At 43.8% G+C, this 22,744-nt stretch overlaps 1 protein-coding gene across 4 annotated transcripts in view; it reads left to right on the top strand.

Moving 5' to 3' along the window:
• Positions 1-22,744, top strand: part of Sema5a (semaphorin 5A) — a 567,085-nt gene that overhangs the window by 270,626 nt on the left and 273,715 nt on the right. For all 4 annotated transcript variants that reach the window (XM_045139346.1, XM_045139343.1, XM_045139344.1 and 1 more), the window contains one exon: positions 18,580-18,679. In XM_045139346.1, coding sequence (XP_044995281.1) covers positions 18,580-18,679 — 100 coding nt within the window. The remainder of the gene's footprint in view (positions 1-18,579; positions 18,680-22,744) is intronic.

Below are 22,744 nucleotides of genomic sequence, written 5' to 3'. Positions count from 1 at the left end.
AAAGGACCCAGGTTTGATTCCCCAAGACCCACATGAGCCAGATGCACAAAGGTGATGCATGTACCATTTGCAGCATCTGAAGGCCCTGGTATGCCCATTCTCTCTCTCTCTCTCTCTCTCTCACACATAAATTCAATTAAATTAAAATATTTAAAAATTTTCTTTCGAGCCGGGCGTGGTGGCGCACACCTTTAATCCCAGCACTCGGGAGGCAGAGGTGGGAGGATCGCCGTGAGTTCGAGGCCACCCTGAGACTCCAGAGTGAATTCCAGGTCAGCCTGGGCTAGAGTGAGACCTTACCTCGTAAAACCAAAAAAAAAGAAATTCTTCTTTCCTTCCTTCCTCTATCCCTCCTTCCCTCTTTCCCTTTGTCCTCCCTCCCTCCTCTTTTTTCCCCTTTTTACTCTTTTTCTTTCCTTCTTTTGTGACTTCTTGGAGGTTTGGCTTGGGGCCTTGAGGCTGCAGGTGCCAAGCAAGTCTGAGTGACAGTACAGACTGAATGAAACCGAAAATCCCTATGGGTTAAAGCGTTGTGTGAGTGGTACTGTGGATTCCCACCGTCTGACACGTGGCGATCCATCCGGGTCATATGACCAAAGCCTCTTTCTAAGCTAACCTGTGGCGAAGCCTAAGTGGTGATGAGCATCATTCCCTGTGTGGCCGGATGCCCGAGATGTCACTCCGCAGAAACTCCATCTACCTATTTTGGAGACAAGGCTTCCCTTGGGCCTGGCGCATGGCTGGTTAGGGTCTGTTGACTGACCATTGAGCCCCAGGAATCCTCCTGACTCAACTTCCCCAGCACTGATGTTGTGAGGACATGCTCTCATAGCTCACTTTTGTTGTTGTTGTTTCTTTTTATTTTTTATTAATTTTTTTTTATTGTTGTTTCTTTTTAAATGTGAGTTCTTAGCAACCAACTCAGGTTCTCATGTTTGTGTGGCAAACATTGTTCAAACTCAGCCATCTTCCCAGTTCCAGCCAGGATGAATTAACCTTTTGGGCTTTTAAGTTTTCTTTTCCTCAATTTTTATTAACATTTTTCATGATTATAAAAAATATCCCACGGCAATGCCCCCCCCCCACTTTCCCCTTTGAAATTCCACTCTCCATCATATCCCCTCCCCATCTCAATCAGTCTCTCTTTTATTTTGATGTCATGATCTTTTCCTCCTCTTATGAGGGTCTTGTGTAGGTAGTGTCAGGCACTGTGAGGTCATGGATATGCAGGCCATTTTGTATATAGCATATAATTATAAAGGCCACCTGAATACAATCACCAACAAAAACATATTATATCATACTAATCATGGAACTTGGAAGGAAGAAGGGATCTTGAGGGATCTTTAGGAAGAATACCATCTAGGATTGTAATGGGGCATTAGGGGGTTCAGAGAAGTCCTTAAACCCCAAACCCTGAGTTCCTATCTACTTTTAACCGAGGAATTGAATAAAACAAGGCTGAGAGGAACAATGATTAAATTATTATATTTAGTATAGTATTTGTTATATTTATTATTTATTTATTTATTTATTTGAGAGTGACAGAGAGAGAGAGGGAGAGAGGGAGAGAGAGAGAGAATGGGTGCACCAGGGCCTCTAGCCACTGCAAACGAACTCCAGATGCGTGCGCCCCCTTGTGCATCTGGCTAACGTGGGTCCTGGGGAATCGAGCCTCGAACTGGGGTTCTTAGGCTTCATAGGCAAGCGCTTAACCGCTAAGCCATCTCCCCAGCTCATGATTATTTATTTGTTTTTATTTGTAAGCAGAGAAAGAGAGAGAATGGGAGTACCCGGGCCTCCAATCACTGCAAACGAACTCCAGACACATGTGCCCTTTGGGCATCTGGCTTACCTGGGTCCTGGGGAATCGAACTTGGGTCCTTTGGCTTCACAGGCAAACACCTTAACTGCTAAGCCATCTCTCCAGCCCCTATTTATTTGCCACATGATGGGCTTGGAGAAAATGCAGAGGGCAGAGAAGTGCAGAGCTCCTGTCATGTGGAGAAAGAGCCCCCATGAAAAGTTAAGGGATGGGGAGCTTTTCTCTGGGCTGAATTGAGGAGAAACTCACCAGAAACCAGATAGATGTCCACCAGCAGTCAGGCAGCCCCGAGAGAGCTTGCCCTCTCCTGGTAAACTTGTTTATAACCTTATGGTGGTGGGACCTACTTTCCAGCTCAGATGAGCCAGAGGGACGGCAGTTGATCTAGGCTATGGGATGTCTCAGGAAGAGGGTAACCATGACGCCAAGTTCTGGGGGCTGAACTTGATCAATCACAATATTTAAATTTATTTTATTTAAAGACCTCCTCCCGGGAGGGACCCAGGTTGTTTGTGGCAAAACCTATCTAGGGAGGAGATAAGAAGCCAGATCATCCTTTGATCTCTAGCAAGGTGGAGACTGTGAGGCTATCTTCAGGGGCCCAGTCACCCACCTTAACTGCCTAATAAAGCTATCTGACACTCTCTCATAAGAAATCTCCAATGTACATCAGATTAATTGCTACCCAAGATTAAGCTAAAAGCATTAGTTGTCAAACAGCGTTTTCTCTTTCAAAACAAACTTGTCAAGGGTTGTATTAGAGCTCAGCTGTTTTTGCTTAGCAATAACCAGGTTCTATTCTACTATGTGTAATGAAATAGTTTAAATCAAGATTTTGTTTAAATAACTGTCTCGTTTTTGATATCCCAGGTCTGGTTCTTATAAGGAAATTGACTCTTAAGACATATTCCCTGCTTCAACTCAAACAATGGTCCACATCTGAGAGACATAATTTCAAGCTCTGTGGTTCTGTTCCCTGGGTAATTAATTGGTACCCACACAGGTATCTGGACCAATGAAAGATGTTTTCAAACACAGGTGACGAGACTTTAGACTGTCTTGAACTTGTCTTTCTGGTGACAGTTTCTAGGTTAAATTAATTGGTTTGGATTTGTTAATGGAAATATTGACTTCAGGACCAGTTACACGCTATGCCTGCATTTATAACTGTTACATAGTTAAGGGACAAGACGTGCCTTCTATGTTTCTTATGTGGCCTGTCCCGTCACAGGGTTGCTGAACGTAGAGGTTGGACAAAATAACTGAAAGCATTTGTGTCCTTCTTTAGCTGGATATGTTTTACCAATCAGATGTGCCGTAAACGTACCCCCTTCAAGGCTGGTGTAACTTCTTTTCTGACTGTTCGAATAACCAATTGGAAGCCAAAGCCAATTGGATTCACTGGAGCTAAAACAGAAAAAAAGAAAGTCACAAGGCCACTGGAGATCATGGGACACTTGTGTAGCCGCCCCTGGTAAGTCACCTGTCTTCCTGATCAGGGAGGACACGGAGACCCAGAAACAAAAAAAATCAGTGTGCATTCAGCACCAGGGGAGCCACCCCTGAGGAAACCCCAGTCCTCCTGCGTCCCAAAGGAGGGACAGCTCCTTGGCCAGCGCGGCCCTGACCATTCCTAATGGCCCAGCCCGGTGCTGGAGAAACCACGGTGCTCCTCCAAGGTCCCTAGGGCCTCCTTTGGACAGCCATTAGTAACGTCCACATACAGCCTTGATTAAGTTTTGGCTACCTGCTTGGTCTTAAGTACTCAGAGAGAAACGTATCACCAAAGGAGAAGGGATGCCTCAACCATTAAGCATTCTGCGGACGATGGCCTGTGAAGTCTACCGAAAATAAAACAGGAGCTCACCACAAGAGCTTTCCAAATGGGAAATGAAGGAGGCCTTAAGGGATGTATGTATGTGTGTATACACACACACACACATACATACATATATCTATGTGTATATATATATATATATATATATATATATATAGATAGATAGATAGATACACACACACACACACATACACATATATATATATATACACACACACACACATACATACATATATCTATGTATATATATATATATAGATAGATAGATAGATAGATAGATACACACACACACACACACATACATACATATATCTATGTATATATATATATATATATATATATATATATATATAGATAGATAGATAGATAGATACACACACACACACACATACATACATATATCTATATATATATATATATATATAGATAGATAGATAGATACACACACACACATACACATATATATATATACACACATACACACATACATATATATATATACATACATATATACACACATATATATATGTGCACATACACATGTACCAATGGTCACTTAGGTCAAAAGACTTCTTTCCCATGAACAACCTGCCCCTCCCCTGACAGCAAGGTCTTTCCTAGGGTTTAATCCTAGCCTTGGGGTTGGTCAAGTTCATTCCCCAGAGCTTGGCATCATGGCTGGCCTCTTCCCGAGACAGCCCCTGGTCCAGATCAATCAGCTGCCCTGTGGCTCCCCTGAGCAGAAAGGAGGTGAACTACCATTAGGTTACAAGTACGTTTGAGGGGGAAGGGCAAGCTTTCTGGGCTACCTGACCTCTCCTGAACCTCCAGCTTCTGGTAAGTCTCTCCTGGGCTTGACCCTTGACCCGGCCAGGCCAAGCTGAAGGAGGAGCCCCCCGCCCCTATCCCCACATCCCACGGGGACTCCTGCTCCACATGGCAGGAGCTCTTTGTACTTTTTTTTTGAGTGTCTTCACTACAGTTTTTTCCAGGCTGACCGCGTGGCCTCTCAAGCTATGTTGGTGTATTCATTCTCCTTTCCTTAGTCCTGTCCTTCCCTCAGCAAATATAGTAATTTGGGGTTGGAAGGGTGGCTGAGCAGTTAAGGCGTTTGCCTGCAAACTCAAGGGACTCAGGTTCGATTCCCCAGTACCCACGTAAGCGAGATGCACAAGGTTGCACATGCATCTGGAGTTCGTTTGCAGTGGCGGGAGGCATGTGCAAACGCCTTAATAATAAGGAAGTTAGAACATCCCCTAAGTAAGCTGGGGATGCCTTTTTTTCTGGCTTTTCTGCTTCTGTGTGAATCGCTTCTGGAGATATTTAAGTAGATTTTATTACCTCGTATAGTCATCATTACAAGAAGGGGTAACATCTGAACTGGGTATTCATAAGACTTTCAGGTAGCAGGGCTCTAAATATTATAAGTAGCTGGTATTTTTTTTTTGTTTACAAATATGGCTTATTACAGCGATAGGACATGGATTTAAGTTATTGCCATAAAAGGCACATTGGGAAAAGCCAAGGACCAAGGGTAAGTATCTTTTTGTTCTCCATCCCACGGAGGGTGCTTTTGGTTGGGTGATTTCTACCAGCAATACGAACCTGCCTGCAAGAAGGGATTTAATGAATATTCATTGTTCATTTAGATTAATAACTGGGTTTCCAGTATTCTTGTGGTCTATTCCTCAAATGAGAAGTTCTTGGGAACCTGTGGGGGGGTCTGCATGGAAAACATATTCTGCTTCTGATATGTACCTGAAATCTGCAAAAGGGGCCCCCATGGGATGTATTAGATATTTCTTCAAGCAAGGAGACTTTTCCAGAACAGCATAGCTCCTGAGTTCTCATAGCTTACCAATTTTCTCCTGATGCTCTTATCTGCAGATATAGTGGATTACATGTAATTTCCTAATAACAAGGATTCAGAGGAGGACATGAGTATAAATTGTGAGGCTTGAGCAGAAGGAGATCATAGCTTAAGCAATTCTTTTTTTTCTCCTTAAAGCTGAGGTCTGGTCAATTTTTCATAGGTGGCAGAAGTAGATGCTTGGGTACTTGAAAATGATACACTCTTTGTACACTCAGATGCCCTTGAACCATTTCTCTGCAATCCCTGTAGTTTCTAGTGTCAAATGGCTCTCTGAACACTTGTTGGTCTGTGGTTATCGTGGCTTCCCTAGCAGCATGTTGGGGAAAAAAAAAAAATCTTAGTGTGTTCATTGAATAGGAATAGGAAGTGTTCATTTTTATAATTTTAGTCACTAAAGGCATTTGCTATTCTAAAGTTATAAATCTGAAAGAAATTACTTTTTAATGTCCCCTGGCACAACATTAAGATTTTGCAATTAGATTTTATAGCCTACAGTCATATGCTACAGGTCACAAAGTGTGATTAAGTCCTTCTGCAGGAAGGGATTCAAGATACTTATGAGCCAGGTAGAATTTAAGACAGTGTAAGCTTGGTACTAGGTTCAGAGCCTAGACAACACGTTGATCCTAACCCAGAAGTTTCAAGATATGTGCTTAATTTTCATTGAGTTCCCATAATCTTTAAATTTAAAAATCAATCCATCTTCTCTGAAAGATAGACATTTTTTTTTTTTTGTGTGTGTGTGTGTGTGTGTGAGTTACCAAGCCCTAAAATCCAGCTCCTAACCACCCCAGTTTTCATACTATGTTGATTTTCCAGAAAGTTCCACAAAGTTGGAAATTTCCGACATGTTAAAAGTGACCAACCAGGAGCGTCAGACGGCATTGCCTCTCTCAAGGGAGGTCTCGAATCAGGGCACTTACAATGGCTGAGTGTCTCCACTCCACACCAGGAATGTGAGCAAACCTTGGATGACTAAGAAATACCTGGGCCAGGACAGCCTGAAATGCACCTAATGCTGACATTTACTCCCTGAGATATTTATGGCGTGACTAGAGAAATCACAAAACCCAATGGAACCTCAGGCTAAGAGTGGAATTCATGAGCCACACCTTTGCTTCAGACAGTGGTACATCTCCTTTGGCTAAGAAGTGAATGCTTGGTTCTTGTGCAATGTTAATTCTTAAAACTTTAACCAGGGCTGGAGAGATGGCTTAGCAGTTAAGGCACTTGCCTGCAAAGCCTAAGAATCACGTTCGACTCTCCAGGTCCCACGTAAGCCGGACACACAGTGACAAAATACACAATGCCGCCCATGAACACAAGGGGGCACATATTTCTGGAGTTCGTTTGCAGAGGCTGAAGGCCCTGGCATGCCCATTCTCTCTCTTTCTCTGCCTATTTTTTTTTTCTTTCTCTGCCTTCCTTTTTCTCTCTCAAATAATAACAATAACTTTAACCAAATTCCTACCCAGGAAAGACATCCACAACCCAGTTATTTAGTTGCTCTGTAGTAGAATAGGATAACTTTCTTTTTAAAAATAGTATGTCCGAAACATTCAGGAGAAATAAATGTCTATTCCAGCCATCTCCTTTCCCTATAGTTGAGCAGATCTGCGGTGGAGGTGGCGGGAAGGGATTATACAGTGCCATTTTCTACCGCGACTGTGCGTTATCTCAGGGGCTTCAGACTGTAAGAAAAAAAACCAAACATATAGTGAAATTTGTGTTTGTCAGTTGGTATTTGAATGGAGAAACTAGTTAGGAACTCTTCCATTGATGGCAAAGGGTCCCAGTTTTTTGAAGAACCCAGGGCTGACCAAGCTGAGGCACAGGATTTCACAGCCCAGTCCCAGAGGACATATGTTTAATAAAGCTCACAAAGCAGAGCTGTTTCCTGCAATTTCCATGTGAGGCGTGGCTGTGGGGAGCACCTGTCTCCTTGCTGGGAAGGCGTGTGATATGTGAGGAAATGTGACTCACCTCAGGGAGATCCACCACCGAACCCTCAAAGGCCAGGGAAAATCACTGTCTCAGATGTTGAAACAGTGACAGCATGTTTTTAGAGCTTTCTTACCTGCTGCGTTCTCTTCCCCGAGGAGATGTCTTAATTCTTCTTACTGGTGGAAAATGCCACACCAGTGGGACATCTGTCATTTCATATAGAAAAAAAAAATTATTTACTTGAGAGTGACAGAGAGAGAGAGAGAGAGAGAGAGAATGGGCGCACCGGGGCCTCCAGCCACTGTAAACAAACTCCAGCCGCGTGCGCCCCCTTGTGCATCTGGCTAACGTGGGTCCTGGGGAGTCGAGCCTCGAACTGGGGTCCTTAGGCTTCACAGGCAAGTGCTTAACCGCTAAGCCATCTCTCCAGCCCCACGTGTGAAGATTTTGACACTTGTACCTAGGTGTTGTTAATTTTGGCCTTTATAATAATACAGTTTTAGGGGAATGGGATTACCTGCAAAGCCTTCTGGCCTGATTTAAATTCTCAAGTGAGGGCTGGAGGGATGACTTAGCGATTAAAGTGTTTGTCTGCAAAGCCAACGGACCCAGGTTCGATTCCCCAGGACCCACGTTAGCCAGATGCACAAGGGGGTGCACACGTCTGGAGTTCCTTTGGAGTGGCTGGAGGCCCTGACACACCCATTCTCTCTCTCCCTCCCTCTTTCGCTGTCAAATAAGCAAATAAAAATAAAATATTTAAACAAAAATTCCCAAGTGACCCATGTAGGCCAGATGCAAAATGGGTCCAAGATTCTGGGGCTTGTTTGTAGCAGCAAGAGCTCCTGATACACACACACACACACACACACACACACACACACACACACACACACCTGAACATTCAAATATATATAGCAATCTGAAAAGTTTTGCATGTTTTAGATGAACCTGGCTGAGAGAGTACTTTTAGGTATTCCTTCTTTGTCGGACTGCTGGAGGAAGTCTATGTTAAGGAAGAGAGATCAGCAGAGGAGTCACAGGTTGTGAAATTTTCTCCTTCTTCACTTACATTTGTAAGTGGTGCGATGGGATCACGTATTACATATGTTCCTTGGAGAAATGGTCTTGAATTCAGAACTTAAGAAATAATTACCTTAGCTTTACATTTGAGTCTAATACCCAAGCTAGCTGTCTACCACTTCAGATTGTATGTAGCAAAAATGCTTCAACTTACAAAATTTCAGGTTCTTGAAGTCATACAACGAACATTGTAGTACTAGTGTTACATAATTACAAACACTTTATGAAAAATAGTAGGAATGTGGCACTGGAAAGACGGCTTAGCAGTGAAGGCCCATGCTTGTGAAGCCTAAGGACCCAGGTTTGATTCTCTAGGTTTCACATTAGCCAGATGCACGAGGGGGCGCACGCATCTGGAATTTGTGTGCAGTCGCTGGAGGCCCTGGCGTGCCCACTCTCTCTCTCTCATTCTCTCTGTCTCTGATAAATAAATAAATGAAGGGCTGGAGAGATGGCTTAGCGGTTAAGCGCTTGCTTGTGAAGCCTAAGTACCCCGGTTCGAGGCTCGGTTCCCCAGGTCCCACATTAGCCAGATGCACAAGGGGGCGCACGTGTCTGGAGTTCGTTTACAGTGGCTGGAGGCCCTGGCGTGCCCATTCTCTCTCTCTCCCTCTATCTGTCTTTCTCTCTATGTCTGTCACTCTCAAATAAACGAATAAAAAATGAACAAAAAAAATTAAAAAAAAATAAATAAATGAAAATAAAATATTTTAAAAAAAGTAGTAAGAATGTCAAAGTACCTAATAGTTTTTTTTTTAAACCATCTACATTCTGAAAAAGACATATAAACACAAGATACCCATTTATTCTGACATATTTTTTTTCCTACAGGCATATTTTACGTATCTGACAATGGTCTGGCTTCCTCTCAGATAAAGTATTTTGAATTGCCTTGCAACAAGGCAGGAATGACGTTGTGTGACCAAAATCCACTGTAGTCTCCTAAAGCATTTCAGGGAGTACCTGTGTGGGTGAGGTCCTGGTGCATCTTTTTTGGGGGGTAAGATAATTGGCATATCCATGCTGACTCAGTGGCCAAAGGGAAGTTGCCTTTTTCTGTGTGACTATTACAAGAAGATGCCTAGAAAAGGAGACTGGAAAGGAAAAGGAGAGAAAATACAGCTAGCTGGAGACGATAGAGTGAATCACTACAGAGCTAATGTGCCAGTCTACTTGTGATGGGTTTCAGATATTCCACTTCCTTGTTTTTAATCATAGACTTACCTAAGATGCCGTTGGTAGGCCATAAACTGAGGGTGAAAATATAAAGTCCACGGAAGGGAGATGCATGCCACCTTTACAGAGTGATAACTATTTTTTGAGATAAGATGGTTCTTGCCATAGCTTAGGAACAGGAGAGAAAACGAGATCTTTCAGAATATTCTTTGAAGAGTCTATCTTGTCTCCTCCCATCCTCCCTTCCTATTTTCTTTCCTCCTTCCTCTGTTCTGACAAGAGGCAAGAACAGGCTCTCGTTTGGTCAGGACTGTCTGGCCCCTCCCTGTGGTGGTTTGACTGTAAAACATCCTCCATAGCCTCATGTGTAATTTTAGAAGATGGAGCGTTGCTGGAGGGAATGTGTCACCGTGTCACTGTGGTGTGCCTTGGGATTTTGTAGTCCAGCCCTGTTTTCCGATATGAGACAGCTCACTCTTTCTCCTTCTTCCTGGTGACTCTGGTGATGTGACCCAGGCTCCTAACTCAGGTCTCACATGCCTTCTCTGCTATGATGAGACTTTCCCTCATAGCCATGAGGGGACATGGACACTTTCATTTCAAAAACTACTTTTGGCAGGGTGTTTTGTCCCGTCAACAAGGAGGAAACTGGCTGTATTATGTAGAAACAATACACATTCCAGTCTACTTGCATTGTCCCTGACTTCTTTTTTTGTTGTTGTTTATTTGTATGTATTTATTTGAGAGCGACAGATGGAGAGAGAGAGAGAGAGAGAGAGAGAGAATGGGCGCGCCAGGGCCTCCAGCCACTGCAAACGAACTCCAGATGAGTGCGCCCCCTTGTGCATCTGGCTAACGTGGGACTTGGGGAATTGAGCCTCGAACCAGGGTCCTTAGGCTTCACAGGCAAGCGCTTAACCGCTAAGCCATCTCTCCAGCCCAATAAATTTACTTTAAGAAGGAAGATATTTCTGATCTTTGGTTATTACTGTCTCTGTTTCAAAAATTGTTTATTTATTTTAGAGAGAAGGAGGAAGCAGAGAGAGAGAGAGAGAGTGAGAGAGAGAGAATGGGCTCAGCAGGGCCATTAACCGCTGCAAATGAACTCCAGACACATGCGCCCCCTTGTGCATCTGGCTTTCGTGGGTCCTGGGGAATCTTACCAGGGTCCTTAGGCTTTGCAGGCAAATGCCTTAACCAGTAAGCCATCTCTCTTTCCCTCTTTTCACTTTCTAAATGTGTTGCTGTATCTGAAACTAAATTTTATAGTTTTCAGAAATTTAACAGAACAGTTCAGTGGTGATCAAGAGTTTGTGTTGCAGTGGCATTTGATCATCGCAGGCCTCTGCCATAGTGTGTTTTTTTTTTTTTTTTTTAACCTACAGTGCAGTAGATGTGATGGATACAGGCAGTAAGACGTCAAGTGCCCTTTTCATGTATTTGAGGCTTGGAGCTGGTAACCATATTATACATGTGTCATGGTAGATGTGGGTTAAACTAGTGATGTTACCTCACGAGAACTACAAAGAGTCGGCTTTAATATGCACTCCAGCCCCCATGTCCTGCCCAAGTTACTTCCTTTGCTCCTAGTGACTTTGGAGAAGTCATTCCCTGCCATCTCCTGACCCTAGCAGATATAGTCTGTGATTTTTCTAGCATGCATTGCAAGTTACCACAGACAGTTAGAAATGCGATTTGCTCTGCTCTTCAATAGATCGAAGTGGGAAGTAGTGAGAAGCAAAACTGGGGTGACCCATGGGACCCCCTTATCCACACTGCCCAGGAGATTCGACAGGTTGGTCTGGGGACTGACACTGTAGTTTCTGGAATGACGGTCACGTTTTTGGACAAGGGCTGCTTTTCACCAGCGGAATCCTCTCATGTTCATGAGGCTTCACAGATATCATTGTCTGGGATGATAAATGTCATTTTTCTTGATCATCTAAATTCCTTAATGATGGTGTTTTTCACTTTTGATAAGATATTGGCGAAAGCAAATCATGTGGGAGCTTCTGTCAGAACAAGACAAGGACAATATGAATCAATGCACCTCGTTTTACGGAAGAAAATCATTACTGGCGGACAGGCTTCAGTAATCATGTTTGTGTAAAGATAAAATCATCTAATATGCTTATCAGGTATTATATAATAACATAGCGTCCAATCAGTGGCCACATTGGCTGCTGTATTTGTTTCACTTGGTCATATGGGCGTTTCAGCAATATCGGAAGAAACACACACATACGCCCTCAAGATATCATAATTAAAGTCTGAAATGCACATCTCTCGTAGAAAATAACTTTCAGTGGATAGCAGTTTTCCAGTAACTAATAGCAAACACACATTTGGCATACAGAAGTATTCCTAAAAAAAAAATTCAGGGCTGGAGAGATGGCTTAGCGGTTAAGCGCTTGTCTGTGAAGCCTAAGGATGCCAGTTTGAGGTTTGATTCCCCAGGACCCATCTAAGCCAGATGCACAAGGGGGCGCACGCGTCTGGAGTTCGTTTGCAGTGGCTGGAGGTCCTGGCGTGCCCATTCTCTCTCTTTCCTTTCTCTATCAGCCTAATTCTCTCTCTCTGTCTGTCCCTCTCAAATAAATAAATAAAACATCAAAATTTAAAAAAAATCAGGGCTGGAGAGATGGCTTAGTGGTTAAGCACTTGCCTGTGAGCCTAAGGACATCGGTTCGAGGCTCGATTCCCCAGGACCCACATTAGCCAGATGCACAAGGGGGTGCACGCATCTGGAGTTCGTCTGCAGTGGCTGGAAGCCCTGGCGTGCCTGTTCTCTCTCTCTCTCTCTCTGCTTCTTTCTCTGTCTCTCTGCCTCTTTCTCTCTCTGTTGCTCTCAAATAAATGAATAAAAATAAAAAAATTAAAAGAAATCAATCCCTCTCATTCAAATGTCTATAGGACATGATACTGGTTATGGCCTCTGTCCATTACTGTACCAGCCTTTAACCTCAGCGTTTGTCAAATGAAGTGATTGTCTTTCCTCAAGCCAATAACCTCATTGTTTTCTTATTAATCATGTGTCACACCAGACTTTCTGATGATTAGATGGTTGATCCATCTTCATGTCACAATAAGCCCCATCCCATAAGAAATCGTGTGTGTGTCCTCAAGCCCCTTAATTTCTAATACTGTATGCATTCCCTTAACAATACTTCCAGCTACAGTCTCCAATGCACCTGGCCCGCCCGTTTCCCTTCCCATAATGTCATCGGGACCCTCTTGCTAACAAGGTTTTCATGATAAAAAATAACTTCCTGGGATGTGTCCCCTCTTCAGTGTGCATGTGAAATACCTTATAGAATGTTGGGATTATATATCACAATTAGATAATAAACTGATCTTGTTGCTTTTTTAACATACTGTATATGTGTATTTATTATGTAATTATTTCATGTGCCTTTAAAGGGAAAAGAGTACAACCAGATATATTTTTAAACATTTTTTAAAAATATATTTTTATTTATTTTTATATATTTTGTTTTGTTTTGTTTTCACGAGGCAGGGTCTCACTCTGGTCCAGGCTGACCTGGAATTAACTCTGTAGTCTCAGGGTGGCCTTGAATTCATGGTGATCCTCCTACCTCTGCCTCCCAAGAGCTGGGATTAAAAGTGTGTGCCACCATGCCTGGCTATATTTTTATTTTTATTTATTTGACCAAGAAAGAGGGAGGGAGAGAGAAAGAGAGAATGAGAATGGGCTTGCCTGGGCCTCCAGCCACTGCAGATGAACTCCAGATGCGTGTGCCCCCTTGGGCATCTGTCTAACTTGGGTCCTGGGGAATCGAATCTGGGTCCTTTGGCTTTGCAAGCAAACACCTTAACAGCTAAGGTTACCCTCCAACCCTAAAACATTTTTTTTTGTTTGTATTTATTTATTTGACAGTGACAGACAGAGAAAGAGACAGAGAGAGAGAGAGAGAACGGGCGCGCCAGGGCTTCCAGCCACTGCAGATGAACTCCAGATGCGTGCGCCCCCTTGTGCATCTGGCTAACGTGGGACCTGGGGAACCGAGCCTCGAACCGGGGTCCTTAGACTTCACAGGCAAGCGCTTAACCGCTAAGCCATCTCTCCAGCCCCTAAAACATTTTTAAATAGGGAAGACATACATATTTTTGTACGGATCCATCATTTAAAAAAAAAAAGACATACACTCTGCAGAGTTGAGAAACACTGACACCATGGAGGAATGCTCTGAAAAAATAAAAAGAAGGGATTCCGTAGATTACTCAAGTTTTATTGAGTGTTGCCCGTAGCAGTATGCAGTCTTGTCAGGGAAGCTCATTAGGAATTTGTCAGGAAATGGAACAAGGTAGACAGAGTTCTCCTCTCACACCTTCTCTTTACTGCTTGAGGGGATTTTTCGAACATCACTGTCTTCCTGTTTCTCAGGATAGGAACCCAAGCCTGGACTCTTCCTTTTCATCTGCACGCAACTGGCCACTCTTTCCTATCTGGACCCATGGGAGCAGGCTGAAAGGCTGCATCTTGCAGACCTCGTGGTCCTCCCTCTCCTGATATGGCTCCTCCTGCCCTCCTCCCTGTCACTTGGAAAGACCTCAGTACTGTCAGCTCGGGAGTCTATGAGCTGTGATGCTCGCGCGGGCTTGAGCCCCTAATCCTGGTGAAGCTTTCTTGTCGTGAATGTCTCATATGCAAGATGAAGCGTTGGCACATAAATATCTGTCTGGTCTTACTGGTCCATGCCATTTCAGGACCACGAGGAATCGAGCGCTGAAGAGCTGCATGACGCACTTCCAGCCCAGCTGTGTCTTCCTCGGGGTCCAATGTGGCCCCTCTATAGAAACATCTCTGGCTCTCTGTGCTACAGAAATCTGTGGTTTTCTGTATTGTATAATGTTTGTCTTTCTCTGTCTTTCACTTCGTGCACCAATCTGTAAGTTTACTTTTCCAGCAAAAATGGATGTTGGCAAAGTGTTGGTCAATGTATCTGAAAGAGGCTCTGGCATAGAATTGGGAAAACAAGAAAATGGGTCAGAAATGATTGTTTTCCTTAAAGGCCTTAAAGCAAGTCAGGCATGGAGTACAGGACATTGAGGAGGAAACAATGAACCTCCTGGAACAATATAAAAATTATTCTATGATTAATTTTTCTGAATGCTGGCAATTGCAGCAAACTATGATTCTTTACCAAGAATCCTTACAGGATAAACAACCGAGGTCAGAAAGAGTTCAATCAGGGGGGACCAAAGTCTAAGTATTGGAGGGACGTGGAAAGGGAAATTCAAAAGAAATGGTTGGGGGATAACTGGGTTTATTGGATCAATAATGGGAACCCCCATTTTGTGGTTGTTCTGTCTCTCATGTTTAACATAGTAATTGAAAGTGGGAGCTCAGGAAACCGCAAGTGCTTGACCGTACATTCATGGGGAAAGTGTGAAAATAGTTAATCATTATAGAAGCCTGATGACTGTACTTCGGGTAAATAATTATGGGATTGTTTAATGGAAAGAACTAGCAAAAAGTTTCTATGAATTCTGTGGAACTGAACCTTTCTTGAAGTTTGCTCTTGCATGACATGAGCAGAAAATAAAAGACTGAGGCTAAGAGCTGTGGCAGCAGAGAAAAACAGAAAAGGAAAAAAAAAAAAAAAGAGCAGCAAAAAAGATTTAAAAAATGCAGGGGGTGGGGAGGGAGGGAGGGAGAAACTCAGCTATCTTCAGCATTAGCCTGTCAACCCATACCGGAACTAGACTTTGAATCGTTATTGCGCCTCTCCCTTTCACACCTCTCTTCTGGAACCTTCTTTCGAGCCAGGGCTGGACCTGGCAGGTACTAATCATAGCTTTGCAGCCAATTTACAGCCAGGAGGTTTTAGTGGGCAATGCTCTCATAGTTTCTGCTGTATCTATCATCTTGCAGAAAATGAAATTATGCCGTCCTGGCATCTCTGTCTCCACTATCCTTTTTCCTCTTTCTTCTCTCTCTCTTTTAAAGAATATTTTGCTTTTATTTATTTGACAGAGAAAGAAGGAGTTAGAGAGAGAGAGAGAGAATGGGCGAGACAGGGCCTCCAGCCACTGCAAACAAACTCCAGACTGCACCCCCTTGTGCATCTGGCTAACGTGGGTCCTGGGGAATTGAACCTGGATCCTTTGGCTTTGCAGGCAAACGCCTTAACCACTAAGCCATCCCCCACCAGCCCTCTTTGTTCTCTTTAGTTTGTTCCCTTTTTACACAGTCACGCACCTGGGTAGCACACCTTCGTCTCCCGTTTCATAGCTACTATCTACAACATGTGGTGGGCTCTATGATCTGATATTTTATTTCCTTCTGTTCACTTTCCCCATGATTCTGCCTATCAACGGCCCCTTCATCTTCCTAGGACGTTTGATTCAGTGCGCCTAGAGCTTGCTTGGAAGCTTTTTATTCGTGCATGTTCCGTTTGTTTATTTGTGATATCTTTGTATGTCTGTGGGCACCGAGGGTCCCTTCCCACCGCAAACAAGCGCAAGGTGCTCATGCCATTTTCTGTATGTCTTTATGTGGATGCCGGGGGAATCATCAGAAGCATTTGTAAACACCTTCCTTTAATCACTGAGCCATCTCCCCAGCCCTGTGGAAAGTTCTTAAAGCTTACTACTATTATCACAAGTGAGGAGGTCAGCCCAAATTTTGTAAACTACGTGGGGATCTTTTTTTTCTAGTATATTACATATAAGGGTATTTTCGGTTTTTATTCAGATACTCCCTGCTGACATGGAGGGACAGCTACCTGCTGTGAGAGTGATCCCAGAACTCTGGGACAGAGTCACATTGTCTCTATGTTGCCTTCCTCTAGAGGTCTGCCCCGTGACACTGGTCGGGTCTCCCCTGGGATACCTGTGCTCACACGGATCTTCCTCCCATAGTACGTGTAATTCCTAAAAGTCTAAACATCTCTCAGTTAATTGTATGCCTGCTTAAAGAAGATATCCGTTCTATTTCCCTAACCAAATTACATGCTTTTGGAATTGTTTACTGACAACACTGTCCTGTTAATACACGGCGGTAAATGAGTACTTGTTCTTCTTTGTTTCTCTGTAAAAATGAAACAAATAAGTAAAGCACACACACTTATAAAAAACAATTTTTTTTCCCTCAAGGTACCATATCAAATAAAATTTCAAAGAGCAGATCTCACCAGGCCTAGTTTTCCTTTAAGCAGGAAAATAACTTTCAATTGATGTTGATTGCAATCTTTCAGGAAATGGAGTTATACCAGGTGTCAATTTGTCCAGTAACTGATAATAAAGACGGTGCACAGAACTGTTTCTTAAACGTAATCTCCGGCACTGGCATCACCTCATGCAAGTTTCTAGAAGTTTCAGGACATGGTGCCTGTTTATAGGGGATCCATCTTTAACCGCCGAGTTTGTTGAAAGGTCTGTTCCTCACACCGTTAACTTCATTGAGTTGACATATGCCACATGCCTGTTAAGTTAGTGTGATTTTATCCAAGAAATAAATACCAAGAGAAAAAGAATATCAGGGGCTGGAGAGGTGGCTTAGCGGTTAAGCGCTTGCTTGTGAAGCCTGAGGACCCTGGTTCGAGGCTCGATTCCCCAGGCCCCACATTAGCCAGATGCACAAGGGAGTGCACACATCTGGAGTTCGTTTGAAGTGGCTGGAGGCCCTGGAGTGCCCATTCTCTCTCTCTCTGCCTCTTTCTCTCTCTGTCTGTCGCTCTTTAATAAATAAATAAACAAAAATAAAAATAAATTTAAAAAAGAATATCAGATAATGTGGTTGATTGTCATGTAAGGTCTACTGAAACTGGCTGGTAACTCACTGTGCAATTTTCAGTGACAGAAATGACTGACTGAACCCTTAGAAGAGGCAGCCTTTGCCTTTCCCTTTTCCACACACTCAGCCCTCGCAACCCGACTCTGGCCTAGAGTGTTTCAATGGGAATTAGTGCTTTAAGAAAAAAAAAAAAAAAAAACAGGTCTGGAGGGATGGCTTAGTGGTTAAATCATTTGCCTGCAAAGCCAGAGGACCCAGGCTCGATTCCCCAGGACCAATGTTAGCCAGATACACAAGGGGCGCATGAGTCTGGAGTTCATTTGCAATGGCTAGAGCCCTGGTGCACCCATTCTCTCTCTCTCTCTCTCTCTCTCTCTCTCTCTCTCTCTCTCTCTCTCTTTCTCTCTCTGTCAAATAAATAAAAAAAAAATAAAAATATTTAAAAACAAACAAACAAATAAAAGACAAAACAAAAAACCTGTCTCTGTGGAGGGGCTATTTTGTGCTTTTCTTTAGAAAAAAACTCAAATAAGACCTGGTGGTGACCGTTGATTTCTCATGTGTTTAACAAATGTCATCATGGAGCCAGAACAGAAACCCAAAGGACAGGGCAGTGGAAAGTGTCCCGTGAATGAGGCAGGACGCACTCTTGGGTTTTGCCCTTGATTCCTAGGAGGACTTTGGTCTTCGGTCTTCAATCCTTGGCACTAAGTTGCCCAGGAAATGGTCTTGCTTGCATCTCGAAATCCTCTGATGACTCACATCAATGCAGTCTTCTTTTCTTCCCAGCCCAGTGCTAAAAGGAGAAAACGCGCATCTGGTTTGTAAATCACCACCAAAGCCCTGATGCCCAGAAACGCTTTCTACTGGGTTTTCTGTGTTTTACATGTTAACAGTGTGGATTATGTGATTTCCTGACAGAAGCCTCCAGTGGCCCCTAATTAATCCCATCAGGGGACTTCCAAGTCCTCTTTGAAATGTAAGGTTTCCTACCTGATGCATCCTCTCTGCCATTCCCAGAGAGAAAAATCATTCATTTTATCGTTTATACTTATTTATTTCTTTATTTATTTTCTATTTAGAAATTGGCCCCTGGTTACGGGAGTTCAGGGCGGAGAATGCTGTGGATTTCTCGCAGTTAACATTTGACCCAGGACAGAAAGAACTGATCGTAGGAGCAAGGTGAGACACAATCATGTTTTGCAACCATGGGCGTTTGCTGATTTCGTTTTATGTATGTGCAGTTACATGCAAGCTTCCTGGCTGGCACTGATCGGTGCTAAATTCCAGCATTTAAGAAAGAAACACAGTGTGCATTTCATAAAACACATCCAGAGCGACAGAATGGACGTGTTCCTCATAGCAAGGGCCCATCCACCCCTCAATGAGTTCAGGGACTCCTTTGAACTGGATTCACTCACATCACACTCGAAGACATATTCTGACATGTTCATCCTTACTTTAGAAATGAGGAGCCTGAGGCGGATAGTCCGTAAACACACCCAGAGCTGTGTGCCTGACGAAGATGCACTCAGGTTTCAAACTAGGCAGTTTGATGCCCAAACCTATGACCTATGACCTGTGTTCCCAACTTCTCCTTGGTAGAATTCTGGAGATCAAGCCTCTCCCATGTGCATCTCAAGACGCATCAGTACCTTCTTTAAAAAAAAAAAAAAAAAATTATGGGTTGGAGAGATGGCTTAGCGGTTAAGCGCTTGCCTGTGAAGTCTACGAACCCCGGTTCGAGGCTCGATTCCCCAGGAGCCAGATTCACAAGGGGGTGCATGCGTCTGGAGTTCTTTGGCAGTGGCTAGAGGCCCTGGCGTGCCCATTCTCTCTCTCTCTCTCTCTCTCTGTGCCTCTTTCTCTCTCTGTCTGTCGTTCTCAACTTTATAAAATATTTATTTATTCATTCATTTACTTACTTGGGAGAGAGGAATGGGAGACAATGGGTCTCTAGCCACTGCAAAGGAACTCCAGGCGTATGCGCCACCTTGTGCATCTGGCTTATGTGGGTCCTGGGGAGAACTGAACCTGGATCCTTAGGCTTTGCAGGCAAAAGCACCTTAACCGCTAAGCCATCTCTGCAGCCCTTTTTGTTTGTTTGTTTATCTCCAGTGACCTTGAGCAGGTGTTTATCAGGAACCTGAGGATTCTAGGGAATTATCTTCCAGAGGATACACTGCTTCCTGTGTGGAGGCCTGCAGCTGTTGCCGGCGGGGGGTGGGGGAGAATGGTAAGGCGGGCACACATCGCTCAGATCTTGAGGGTGGTTTCCCTCGTGTTTTCTGTTATTTCTTTTGAGCACATTTGGAATTGCTGCATGCAAGTGACTTACCTTCTCGGTGTGCTTTAGAGGATGACATACATACAACATGTCACATCCATGTCTTTGGGAAACTGATGTTAAGGTTGAAGGCAGGATACTACAGTCCAGTTGTGGATTTGGATTTCTTCTAAAAAAATTTTTTCTCTCTAAATTTCTTTCATTTACTTGCAAGGAGAGAGAGAGAGAGAGAGAGAGACAAGAGAGAAACAGACAGAGAATGGGTGTGCTTGGGCCTCTAGCCACTGCAAACAAACTCCATCCAGATGCATGTGCCCCTTGGGCATCTGGCTTATGTGGGCCCTGGGGAATCAAACCTAGGTCCTTTGGCTTTGCAGGCAAATGCTCTAACTGCTAACCCATCTCTCCAGCCCGGATTTTTTTTTTTTAATTTAAGGCAGGAACCTTAGGAGGGGAAGAACTCCTTTCTTTAAAAGAAAATATTTCATTTATTTATTTTGGAGAGGGAGACAGGCAGATAGAGAGAGAATAGGCACGCCAGGGCCTCCAGCCCCTGGATATGAACTCCAGATGCGTGCATGGGCTGCATTGTGCATCTGGCTTTACGTGGGTACTGTGGGAATCGAACCTGGGTCTTTTGACTTTTGCCAGCAAGTGCCTTAACCACTTTGCTATCTCTTCATCCCGAGGACTCTGTTCTTAATCAGATTTGCTTTCTAGATTATAAAATGTGGATTTTTTTTTAAATTTATTTATTGGAGAGCGACAGACACAGAGAGAAAGACAGATAGAGGGAGAGAGAGAGAGTGGGCACGCCAGGGCCTCCAGCCTCTGCAAACGAACTCCAGACGCGTGCGCCCCCTTGTGCATCTGGCTAACGTGGGACCTGGGGAACCGAGCCTCGAACCGGGGTCCATAGGCTTCACAGGCAAGCGCTTAACCGCTAAGCCATCTCTCCAGCCCAAAATGTGGATTTTTTTTAAGGTAAGGGTGGTGTGCACTTCTCACAGAGACTTGGGGAAGCTACATTTAGCTTACACTGTGGGTCCCCCAAACATAGAACATTTTCAAGAATAACTGCTTGTGTTCTCAGGTCCTAAAGAGCCTCCGTGCACACCCTTGATTCCAAGGGTGGTGTGCTGTGTGGTTGTAACTCTGAGGGCACGGGCAGAAGGGGTCCTCTTCCTGGCAGTGGATGAGTGTCTCTTGGGATGCTTGTGAGGAGACTGACTGTGGGAAAGACACAGTGTCTTGAATTTCTTTTCCTTCTCTTTTGGGAACAGTGAGAGGTTTCCAATGGTGACATCACTGAATTTCTTCAGAGTCTGGGATGTGTGTTTCAAGGATTTTAAACTTCACTTCTCGTCTCCAGATTTCTCCTTCTGCAGACTTTAGCCAACCCATTTTTTATAATGCCTACACCATTGCATAAATACTGTCTGCCTGGTTTGGCCCACCAACGATCTCTCGTGTGGATTCCATGTCTTTTGCAGCCTCCCATTTTTTAAACTCTCACATATTCTAGGAATGTGGAAATATTTCAGTTTGTTCATTCTTGCCTCTAAGACTGGGTGATTTGGTTTTATTTTTATAAAATACTGGGTACCCCTCCCCTATTTCATCCCCCGTTTTTCTCCCTGCTTACGCAGTTTCTGCTCATAGAACAACCTAACTTTATCCATTCTACATGGAAGGATAATCCCAGCGCTCGGGATTATCCTGCCTGCCCTACATGGTCCCATTGACACTCTGTGGTATTCTTTTATCCCTGCCCTCATTATAGGATATTCTTCCTTTTTTAAGTTTATTTTATTTTATTTTTAGAGAGAGAAAAAGAGAGAATTGGAATGCCAGGGCCTTAGTCACTGCAATCGAACTCCAGACGCTTGCACCACCTAGTGGGCATGTGCAAACTTGCGCTTTCCTCACCGTTGTGCGTCTGGCTAATGTGGGATCTGGAGAGTCAAACATGGGTCCTTTGGCTTCGCAGGCAAGCGCCTTAACTGCTAAACCATCTCTCCAGCCTATACTATTTCTTTTCTTTTCTTTTTGCTTTTCTTTTCTCTTCTCTTTCCTCCCTCCCTCCCTCCCTCCCTGCCTGCCTGCTTCCTTCCTTCCTTCCTTCCTTCCTTCCTTCCTTCCTTCCTTCCTTCCTTCCTTCCTTCCTTCCTTCCTTCCTTTCTTTCTCTCTCTCTCTCTCTCTCTCTCTCTCTCTCTCTCTCTCTCTTTCTTTCTTTCTTTCTTTCTTTCTTTCTTTCTTTTTGTTTTCTTGAGGTAGGGTCTCACTCTAGCCCAGGCTGACCTGGAACTCACTATGTAGTCTCAGGGCAGCCTCCAACTCACAGTGATTTTCCCACCTCTGCCTCCCGAGTGCTGGGATTAAAATCGTGTGCCACCACGCCCAGCTCATACTATTTCTTGACAGTTGCCATCCCTGGCACTTTTCCATTTAGCTTGAGTCCAAGGACTCTATGCCATCTTCACAGGTTTTGTGTGAAGGGTTAGTACCTTGTATTCTGCAGGTGGTTGGCACAAGCTACTCTTAAACACTGTGAGAAGACAGAATCAACAGAAGATTGTTAACGCGCTGCCTTTGGGTGTACCCTGGGTGCAAGACCAGTTGGGAATTGTTCCCAAAGAGAAAAATGTCCCTGGAAGTCTCCATTTCTTCTCAGCATGTTGCCAGCCCCACCATAGTGGGAGGGAAGGGGCCAGTCCCAAGGTTTGCTCCACATTCAGCTCAGTATAGTGTACGGAGTTCAAGATGAAAAACGAAAGGCCATGAGCTTAGTTACATTTGACTTTTAGAAAAGCAAACTGTGTCATGTGCCTGGCCAACATAGAGGCACGGGCTGCATGGTTTAGCCTAGAACACTGTGTGATACATTTTAAGTTCTTTTTTTATAGTAGTTTTCTTTTAATGTTAAAAATCAGTTTTATGATTAGGAAGAGCATAGGTA

This window comes from Jaculus jaculus, chromosome 21, assembly GCF_020740685.1.
Source record: "Jaculus jaculus isolate mJacJac1 chromosome 21, mJacJac1.mat.Y.cur, whole genome shotgun sequence".
In the NCBI taxonomy this organism is placed as follows: domain Eukaryota; kingdom Metazoa; phylum Chordata; class Mammalia; order Rodentia; family Dipodidae; genus Jaculus; species Jaculus jaculus.
This window is presented reverse-complemented; position numbering and strand designations above follow the sequence as displayed.